The sequence below is a fragment of the Caloenas nicobarica genome, chromosome 11 (genome assembly GCF_036013445.1).
Source record: "Caloenas nicobarica isolate bCalNic1 chromosome 11, bCalNic1.hap1, whole genome shotgun sequence".
Lineage (NCBI taxonomy): Eukaryota > Metazoa > Chordata > Aves > Columbiformes > Columbidae > Caloenas > Caloenas nicobarica.
Genome location: NC_088255.1, coordinates 20,912,327 through 20,922,452, shown reverse-complemented (window position 1 = coordinate 20,922,452; position 10,126 = coordinate 20,912,327). Strand labels below are relative to the sequence as shown.

General features: G+C 57.8%; 2 protein-coding genes across 3 annotated transcripts; both read left to right on the top strand.

Annotated features, from left to right (window-relative positions):
- The first annotated feature begins 151 nt into the window (after window positions 1-151).
- On the top strand, window positions 152-6,116 carry HMCES (5-hydroxymethylcytosine binding, ES cell specific). Its single transcript, XM_065642714.1, has 6 exons — window positions 152-363; window positions 2,675-2,818; window positions 3,184-3,303; window positions 3,847-4,007; window positions 4,401-4,593; window positions 4,994-6,116. The coding sequence occupies exons 1-6, from the start codon at window positions 181-183 to the stop codon at window positions 5,198-5,200; spliced, it is 1,008 nt and encodes a 335-aa protein (XP_065498786.1). The 5' UTR covers window positions 152-180; the 3' UTR covers window positions 5,201-6,116.
- A 1,638-nt stretch (window positions 6,117-7,754) lies between these two features.
- LOC135993069 (histone H2A type 2-B-like) lies at window positions 7,755-10,113 on the top strand. 2 transcript variants are annotated; one of them, XM_065642664.1, is made up of 2 exons: window positions 7,755-7,784; window positions 7,860-10,113. In XM_065642664.1, the coding sequence occupies exon 2, from the start codon at window positions 7,926-7,928 to the stop codon at window positions 8,304-8,306; it is 381 nt and encodes a 126-aa protein (XP_065498736.1). In that variant the 5' UTR covers window positions 7,755-7,784; window positions 7,860-7,925; the 3' UTR covers window positions 8,307-10,113. The 2 variants fall into 2 exon arrangements, with proteins under 2 accessions (XP_065498736.1, XP_065498737.1); XM_065642665.1 differs by having other exon boundaries at window positions 7,756-7,780.
- The last annotated feature ends 13 nt before the right edge of the window (window positions 10,114-10,126 follow it).

Genomic DNA, 10,126 nt, shown 5'->3' with positions numbered 1-10,126 from the left:
CCACCCGCGGTGCTGCCCCGACCCGCCCCCGGTGCTGCCCCGACCCACCCCCGGTGCTGCCCCGACCCACCCCCGGTGCTGCCCCGACCCACCCCCGGTGCTGCCCCGACCCACCCCCGGTCCCGCCCCCGCGCCGGGCGGAGCTCCGAGTCGGCCCCGTCTCCCCGCAGACCCGGCGGGATGTGCGGCCGCACCGCCTGTTCCTTGGGGGCCGACAACCTCCGCCGGGCCTGCGCCTATCGCGACAGAGGCGGTCGGCGGCGACAGCCCGAGTGGATCCGGGCGGAGCGGTACCGGCCCTCGTACAACAAGGGCCCGCAGTCCAGCGGGCCGGTGCTGCTCTCCCGCCGGCACCTCCAGCAGGTACCTCCCTCCCTTCATCCCTCCCTCCTTCCTTCTTTCCTTCCCTCCCTCCCCTCTGGGCGAACCAAAACAAGGGCGCCGGGGCCGCATCCTGGTCGCTGCTGCTGCTTAAAAATCCGCCTGGCTGCCGTGGATCCTGGGGCTTAAAGTGGGCGTCGTGCCTCCCGGGGTGGTGCGGTACCCAGCCCCGATTGGAGCGGCTTGTTTGGCTTCTCTTTGCTCAGCGTACGTGGCGGGTATTGAGTTTTTCTAATTGCCAAGAATGTCTCTCGTTGTTAGTGTTTACTTGTTCCTGAAGAGGGGGGGTGGATCGGTACCGTGCTTCCAGCATTGTGTTGTATTTTCTGCAAATATTCATATGTAAGTGATTAATTGTGGTAGAATTTTTTTCCTGAATGTCTATAATTGCTCTGCTGGTTTTATTCTGTTTTCCTGGGGATTTTTTTTTTCATTTCATAATGCTTCTGAGTGTGTCCAGGCTGCATTAGTAGGGGAGAGTAGAGAAAAAAATCTCAGCTTCAGAGCTGTAAAATAACTGTACACCTGTGGTGACCGTTATCCCAGCTAATTTAAGCCTCACCAGACCTTCCTCGGACAACCTGAGCAGCCTGTACAACCGTTTGTGCGTCTCGTTTGGTTTCCGCAGAAGGGGGTGCCCAGTGAACTGCTGCTCTTTCATGTTCAGTGGGGTGAAGCTGGGTGCACCGAATTGAAACACCCCAATCTGGGCTCCCTCCACTCTCCCCCCAGGCCGGTGGGGCAGCCAAAGGGGCCGCTGCTCCTGCAGCTGTTACCGGCACAGGGGACGGGGTGGGACGTGGCGGTGGGGACACTTTGGGGTGCCGTGGGTGATGCCATTGGGCATCCTTGGTACCCTCCTGTCCTGCCTGGGGGTCCCACACCCCCCTGAGAGGAGCTGGTGGGGCAGAGGAAGTTGGGGGGTGACACAGGTGACGGGCTGACACCCTCTGGGTTGTACATCTCTTCAGCTGCTGGGACACAGGTGCGGTGTGAGGTGTCCCTTGTGCTGCCCCTCATCTGTGGGAGGCTCTGGAGGACTTCACAAAGCTGGGCACATACACGTCCCTATATGTATATTTATAGAGTTGAGAGAAGGGAACGGAGCTGGTGAGGGGCTGGAGCACAAGTGTGTGGGAGCGGCTGAGGGAGCCGGGGGTTCAGCTGGAGAACAGGAGCTGAGGGGAGACCTTCTGATCTCTGACCTGCCTGAAAGGAGCTTGGAGCCAGGGGGGGTCGGGCTCTGCTCCCCAGGAACAAGCGCCAGGACCAGAGGAAACGGCCTCAAGTTGCGCCAGGGGAGGTTGAGGTTGGATGTGGGGAACAATTTCTTCCCCAAAGGGCTGTGGGGCATTGGAACAGGCTGCCCAGGGCAGTGGTGGAGTCACCATCCCTGGAGGGGTTGGACAGATGGAGATGAGGTTCTCAGGGACACGGGGCAGTGCCAGGGGTGGGGAAATGGTTGGACTCGATCTTGAGGGTCGCTTCCAACCAAAATAATTCTATGATTCTATGTACACTTACAGTAGATATGTGTGTGTATATATATATATATATATATATCTATCTCTCTCACTACTGCAGTTCTTTAGGAGCAGGTGCCCCAGGGCCCCGCTCGCCCCAGCCAAGCACCCCCCGGGCTGCAGCCGTGGGCAGAAAGCGAGAGCGAGCTGGGGAGAAGTGAAAGCCGCAAACTGTTTCCATTGTCCAAGCGCAGATAATATGCAAAGCGCGAGGAGTGAAAGTGAACCAGGTCTGCAGAAATCATGCTATTAAAACAGAGGTGAGGCTTACACCTCATGGGACTCTCGCTTTAAAGAGGGAAGGTTTGAGGAGCGTGACACCATCCTGCCGTAACCGGTTACTTAAGATCTGGGGAGCTCACGTGTCCAGGCACTTCCCGTTGAAAAAAAAAACCCTGCGTTCATTCCTCCAGAGAGTCATCGGGTGAGCCTCGCTGAGACAGTTATTTATTCCTGCAGAATATTTTTGTGCTTTTTGCTGGAGATTTATTCTTACAGGAAAGCCATTAAGAATATGGAAAGGGTTAGAATTCGTGCCTATTTCTGCATGGTTTGCGAGTAGCGTCCGTGCCAAAGAGCAGAGGCAGATTTGGTGCTGAAGGGGCTGTGAACCCCGGCTCAGCTCTTGGCAGAGACACCGGCCTGTTCCTCCCTTGCAGGAGGAGAAGCCGCTTCCCCGGGCTCTACGAAGCCCCTCTCGAGCTGTGGGGATGCTTGTGCTCCCTGTGACGCGGCTCTGACCTGAGGCATTTCTCTGTCTCGTTCGAAAGGATGCCGACTCCTCCGAGCGGGTCCTCATGGACATGCGCTGGGGCCTGGTTCCCTCCTGGTTCAACAAGGACGACCCTTCCAAAATGCAGTTCAACACCTCCAACTGCCGCAGCGATACCATGCTGAAGAAGTCCTCCTACAAGGTGAGTTGCTGTTCTCTTTCTGGCCAGCCCAAAGAGATCTTGTAGCCCCCAAAACCAGAGCTGAAGCATCTCCCGAGTGAGTCCCGGTCACCGTTTGCCTGCAGCACAGGGCAGGATGCTCCTCAGTGAGTCCCTGTACTGCAGGGCTGGCGGATTTCATTAAAATAGAAGAAGTGAAACGGTTGTTGCTGTTGAAGCTCATCTTTCACTGCAACGCTGGGTGGTGGCGTTTGTGCATCCGTGGGGCGGCTTTAGGGGACCCCCAGGACGGAGGGAGCAGGCCGGGTGGTCCCCGCAGCCCCGTCCTCCCTCGCAGACTGCCCGGGGCTGCTGTTCACATCTCGCTTGTGCTTTCTCTCCCCCAGGGTCCTCTCCTCAAGGGCAAGCGCTGCGTGGTGCTGGCGGATGGCTTCTACGAGTGGCAGCAGCACAGCGGGGGGAAGCAGCCGTATTTCATTTACTTCCCCCAGAGCAAGGATGCCGTGGTACGGAGCCCCTGGCTGCGTCTGAACGCTCACACCCGGCTCTGAGCGCCTGCTCCCTCCAGCTGCCTGGGGAAAAGCCCCTTTCCCTCCAGCTGTGCCCCTCTCTGGGGTCTCTGTTTCCCAACGGGGCTCCATCCCGCGGTGGGTTCGGCACCCCGGCATCCCTGTGCGGCCGGTGGTCCCCACCGCTGCGGTGTCCCCGCCGTCACGCTCGCTGCTCCCCACATGCCGGATATTTGCATGGGTGGGCGATACGTCTCGCAGGGGACTGGGCTGGGAGTTTTGCTACCTCTTTCCTTCGGCTGAGCCGGCGGTCGGGATGTTCGGAGGGGAGGGAGGGTGCTGGCTTGCCTGTGGGAAGATGCGGCTCCCGGTGTCTCTCCTGGAGTTGCCTCAAATTAGTAGAAAGGCTCCTGGAAAGTCCTCAGATCAGTTCGTGACTTAGATCTGAGTCACTGACCTGCTGCGGCACTGGCGGGTCTGCGATGCTTTGGCTGCTCCTGCGTCAGCACCGACCGGGGCGCTGGGACCTTCCTCCTGCAGGCTGAGGGGAAGGATGGAGACGAGGAATGGAGGGGCTGGAGGTTGCTCACCATGGCTGGGATTTTCGACTGCTGGGAGCCACCGGCGGGAGGAGAGACGCTGTACACTTACACCATCATCACCGTGGACGCCTCCAAGGACGTGAGCTTCATCCATCACAGGCAAGTGAAAGCAGGCGGGCAGCTGCAGGGCTGCGGGGGGACGAGGGAGGAAAGCTGTGCTTTTAAACACCGGGCTGGCAGCGTGTGGGCAGGGAGCCCTGCCTCTTCCTGATGCCTTCAGAGACAAATGCTACAACATTACCAGCTCGTTTCTGGTCGCTGGCGTGCACCCTTTCCATAAATCACTGCCTTTGTGCCCCTGCGGGTGGCAGTCGGACCCCTCCGCCTCCTCCAGCAAAGCAGCTACCTGGGCAAAATGAATCTGTTTTCTGCCTGTTTCAGTTTTCCCTGTATTTTTCCCCAAACTGCTGGTTCCTTGCTAGCTTGCAAACCCAGCTTTTACCACCCTGCTCTGCTGTACTGGCACTGGGCTTTGACTGTCTTGTCCCCTAGGATGCCAGCCATCCTGGACGGGGACGAGGCCATCAGGAAATGGCTGGACTTTGCTGAAGTCCCAACCCAAGAAGCGGTTAAACTCATCCAGCCTACGGAGAACGTCGTTTTCCACCCAGTGTCCACCTTTGTCAACAGCGTCCGCAACAACACGCCCGAGTGTGTTGCGCCCGTCGAGCTGGGAGCCCAGAAGGTGAGGGCTGGCGGGGGACAGCTTGGCCACGGTGACATCCCTGGGCAGGGACGGTGCGGCCACGCCGCAGCGCGGGCAGGACTCGGACTGGATGAGCTTTGAAGGTCCCTTCCAACCCAAACCGTTCTGTGATCCCACGCCTGTACTTGAGTGCAGAGCCCCGGACAGATTCCCTTCCCTCTGCTTCCAGAGACAAATTCTCACCCTGTGTTAGGGTTTCTCTGCCAAATGAAGCAAACTCCATGTGAAACAGGGCTTGGAATGAGCAGTGTGGGGAGCGTCCCACAGATGTGCCTGGTTGCGGGCAGGGCTGCGGCTCCAGCCCCCTGCATCCCCTCCCGCGGCTCCTGCCCTGCTCCCGTGCTCCTGACTTCTCTCCCACCGTCTTTTGTCTCTCCAGGAGGTCAAAGCCACCCCCACCAGCAACGTGATGCTGAGCTGGTTAAAAAGCTCCCAGGAGGGCTCTCCCCAGAAGAAAGAAAACGATTTGCCCAGGTGGACGAGTCAGTTCATCCACAGCCCTTCGCCCAAGAAAACCGGCACAGGTCTCCTGCAGCAGTGGCTGGGGAAGGAGGCAGAGCCGGCTGCAAAGAAGCGCAAGGCGTAGGCACCGTCTGGGATGGCTGGCCATCCTTTTCCCTCCTGGTTTTCTGAAGCAGAATGAGAAACTTTTTTTTTTTTTTTGGAAGGCTTCGCAGATGGCTGTTGAGGTTCTCCAAGCCTCTCAGGTGTTGATTTGATGCTCTAGGTTGTTTGTCTCTGTTCTTCATGTTCTGTTAAAGGTTGGTGTTCGTCTTTAAAGGTTTTGGCTCTGTCGTGTGCTGATGGGAGTGGATATAACCTGGTGGCCCCCCTTCCTGGGGGTCGCAGATAAAGCCTTGAGAAGCATCTCAGCCTACCAAGGAGGAGTCGCTTCTGCCTCTGACAGCGTTCACAGTTCACATCTCCTGTTTTCTTTTTCCTTTTTTTTTTTTTTGTATTAAACTGATACCTCTTTTCCATTTAATTCCATATTGATTCTGTACCAATTTCCTTTTGAATACTCTCTCGAAAGATGGCTGCAGTACAGAGGAACATGCAATAAATCCTAGGAGGAAACCCCAGGCTCAGGAAGATCTGCCAGAGTCGTCCCGTGTTGCCATGTGCGTTCCTGGCTCCTGAGCAGGGAGATGTTTAAGTGGAGCCTGGGTAGAACTGGGCTTTGCTTGGGTTTCCCTGCAGGCAGCGGGTTGGGACAGCGTGTCTTGGTCACGTTGTTTGTACAGTCATTTTGTTAATGGGATTTGAAGATTTAGAAAGGATTTTCTTGATCTGTGGAGGGATGTGCTCTGCCTTGTTCAGAAAGGTCATTCATTAAAGCCCGGGTCACCAAAGTGCCATTACAGAACAGCACAGGGCAGTTGTTTTTGAGGTCAGGGATTTTGTAAACAGAGCCAGATGTTGCAGACCAAAAGCCTTACACGGTGGGACCCTTGCTGGAGAACAGTACTTCATCTTTATTGGAAACAATAAAATGGGATTAACTGGTTGGCTGCGCTGTGCCCTTGTCCGTGTGTGTGTCTTTGTCCCCCTTGCCCACCACAGCCCTTCTGCTCCCGTTTTGCAGGCAGAGCTCATATCTCCTCTCCATCTGCTGCGCGGGAGACCAGCTACAGCTGCTGAGCTCACAGGGCACCCGCAGGGCGATGTTGCTGGAGCATTTCCATTTGCCAGTGGAAAATATCCCCCGGGGATTTATTTCAGGGCTCCTCTCAAACGATCTGTCCCTGGGGAGCTGCAGGGGTGGCCGTAGCTGGGGCACATCACTGGGGAGGGACAGCAGAGCTGGGGCAGGACATACAGGACAGAAAACCGGGGAGACCCAAGCGGTCTCAGAGCCAAATCCATCTCTGAATCCCTCACATGCCATGGAGGCAGCTGAGCCCTGAAGATCTGCTTTATGGGAATCTGGGGTGGGATTAGGATTTCTAGCCAGAAAGCCTGTTGCTAGCTGGCTCCTCATCGCTCCCACGGTGACTTGAGGCTATAGAGTCGCTGCATTAGCAGCTCCTGGTAGAATAAATAGATCTTCAGGCGCTGGGGCTGTCACCTCAGGGCCTATCCTTGCAGAAGCCACAAGGGAGGCTTCTCTCCCTGCCTGGCCATCACACCTGCAGGGTGAGCAGCTCAGCTGTGCTGGCCTGGTCAGTGCTAGCTGTAGATCAGGCTTTTCCAAAGGTCACCAGCTCATCTCAAATTCATTTCAGGTCTCCAGTTGCTGTGGCAGGAGTGAAGATGCTGAGCACGCATGGGGGATGCTCACCTTTCCCGCTCTGGGGAACATGATCCTTCCCTTGGGGAGGCAGGGACAATGCAAAGACGCAAGGTGAAGATTATCCCCCCCCAGGCTGTGAACACCAGCAGCATCATCCACCAAGGAAAACTACACTGAGGGTTTAATGAGGTGTTCTTGCTGAACTACATCACCTTCAAACTGAAGGCTGGCTGCTCAATCAATGTCGTTTGCAGCGGTTGCTCCTACCTGGCAAGGAGATGTCTGCACTTAACCTGGTGTGACCTGGCCCCCAAAACTGGCTTGGGAACAACTTTCCCCTTTGATGCATGATGCTCTGGGAGGGAGGGCAGCACTCGAAGCAGGTGGGGGGATGCTCCGGGGGGATGGACCCTCCAATGGAGGGAGTTTCCCCCATCGGGGGGTCCATCCCCCCGGAGCATCCCCGTGCCACAGGTCCTGGCACTCTCCCTCCGGCCGAGGAGAGGGCTCTGGCTTTGGGCAAAAGGGGCAGGCGGTGAGAAGCAGCGATGCTGGGACACTCACGGGTGCCCCGGCCAAAGCCGCCCCCCGTCGGCCCTGGCCCAGCCAGGAAACAGCTACCAGCGTGTGGAGGAGCCCCGGCTGCTGCCGGGCTTGGCCGGCTGGGAACCGAGACCCCCCCGGATCAAGGGGCCGAGCCGGGTCGCTCCCCGCCGGGCGCTGCCCTCGGCGTCGACCCCGTGGCGGAGCCGGGGCCCTGCGAGCCCTATGCAAATCAGGGATCAGCACAGCGACCAATCAGCGCCACGTCGGCCGCAGCAGTAGCCAATGGGAAGCGGCGTGCGGCGGGGCGGGCAGGGATATCCGCGGCGCGGCGGCGCCGGCCCTGGCAGTGCGGCGGCGGGCGGCGCGCAGGGCGGAGCGGCGGCGGCTGTGGGTAAGGGCGGCGCGGCGGCGGGCGGGGACGGTGGGTGCCCGGCAGCGCGGCGTAACGGCGTTTATTTCCTTGCAGGCGCCGGGACCGTCTGTGCGTGGCGCTTCTTGGGCGGCGGCGGCGAGGGGCCGCTGCCTGCCGGCCATGTCGGGCCGGGGGAAGTCCGGTGGCAAAGCGCGGGCCAAGGCCAAGTCGCGCTCGTCGCGGGCCGGGCTGCAGTTCCCGGTGGGCCGGGTGCACCGGCTGCTGCGGAAGGGAAACTACGCGGAGCGGGTGGGCGCCGGGGCGCCGGTGTACCTGGCAGCAGTGCTAGAGTATCTGTCGGCTGAGATCCTGGAGCTGGCGGGCAACGCGGCCCGCGACAACAAGAAGACGCGCATCATCCCGCGGCACCTGCAGCTCGCCATCCGCAACGACGAGGAGCTCAACAAGCTGCTGGGCGGCGTGACCATCGCTCAGGGCGGCGTCCTGCCCAACATCCAGGCCGTGCTGCTGCCCAAGAAGACGCAGAGCTCCAAGAAGTGAGCGCTGCCCCTGTCTCCCCTCCCAGCCCTACCTCCTCACCAGTACCTTGCCTGTCCTCCTTGTGGGGCTGAGGGTCCCTGTCCTTCCCCCCCAGCCCAGACTAGGTGCTGAGCCCTGGCAGCACCCTGCCAGCCCTCCACTAGTCCCCCAGCCTGGGCTGCAGCAGGGTGCTGGGGGAGCATGAGTGGGGTCAGGCCCTGCTTGTGCCCCCACCCTGCCCCTCTTCCCTCTGGAAGAAGTGTTTTTGGAGGGGGCAGCTGGATCACAGCTGTTGGCGGCAGTGGTGGTATGTGGAGCTGGATGGTTGAGTAATGGTGCAAAGCTGCTGGTAGCTGCGGAGGATTGTTCTGGCTGCTGTGGGGATGGACACGGGCACCCCCAGCTGCCTGTCCCCTCTGCCAGCCCTGGGGCCATGCAGGGCACCCCCAGCCCCCCCTGCTCGCCCTGGCACAAGGATGGGACTGGCTGCTGCTGTGCCCTCCCTGCCAGCAATGCCATCCCGGCAGCACTGCAGCGGGGAGGGCAGGGGGCTGGAAAATGTGAAAAGGAGGAAAACTTTCTCCATTGGCAAGAAGTGACTGTTAGTTTTGTTCATGGTAAAGCTAGTGCGTTGCCTACTGTAAAGAAGCTCTGGTCCTATTTATTTTAAAGTCTATTATTTTTGGGGGTACCTCCCTGCAGAGTCACTGTCCCGCAGCTCCCTGGCTCGGTGGGCGCTGGGGGACTCGGTGGCCTCATATTCCATGGGTCCTGCTCGCGGGGTGGGGCGGAGGGTGCGGTGACAAATCCCCTCGGAGAGCGTCGCAAGGTCAGGCGCCCGCTGGGAGCGGGAGCTGCCATCTTCTGCCGCCGCTCCCCTGCTCTCCCGGCTGCAGAAACCCTTCGTGTTGCTGAGAGCTACCCATGCACTTCTGGAAATGACATGCTGTGGCTCTTTTTGTTGTTTGTTCATTCAACACTATTTCTGGTTCTGAGAAATAAAGTGATGATGCTATCTGTTAACTGTTACCCTCTATGGATTAATATTTTTTTTTTAAAAAAGATCCTGGAGTTTGTATTAAAACTCACTCATAGCTAGTATCGTATTTATTTAATAGCTGTGTGGATAATGTGGGATCATGGGGACAGGCTAGCTGTCCCGTGACGCTTGGAATAGCTGATGCAGAGACAGCTTTCCTCGCTGCCCAGAGCAGCTGCTTCTGTGGAGGCCGATAGTCGTGTGCATGCGGCAGTGTCTAGGCAATCAGACTGTAGACCTTCGTAATATGTTTTTTAAGTTAAAAAAAAAGCAACTTCTATTTATGTGCTGTAAGTAGCATGTCTTCAGCCTATTGAATCAGATGTTAATCTTGTGGATGAAGTAATGTACCCTGGCTCTGAGTCTTATTACCTAAAGTAGATGAATCTGGGTGCTTGTCAACTGGCTTTATGAAGGGGTTTTTCACTCTGTGGAATGTGGAAGCAGCGTGTTCGTTAGTGTTGTGCTAATGGGGTACAGATGTGCCCCGTGGTTATGCTGGGGTACCCTGGGGTGGATGGGGGGCACTGTCCACAGCACTGCTGTGTCACAGACCCCCCAGGTTCTCTCCCATGACGTGACTGTCACCGCTGGCAAGGTGGGGACAAGGGGTTTCCACTGCCTAGTACAGTGTTTGACGTGTCTGTATCAGTGTCTTGTTCTCTCCCTCATGTTTTCTGTAGGACCAGTGTTCTGTACAACCCGAGAGTGCTTTGTATTTCTTAGAAAAAAAAAAAATGCAGAACTTGTGATACTGAAAAGAACGGTGCAAACCCAATATCTGATTAAACTGGTTCCCTGT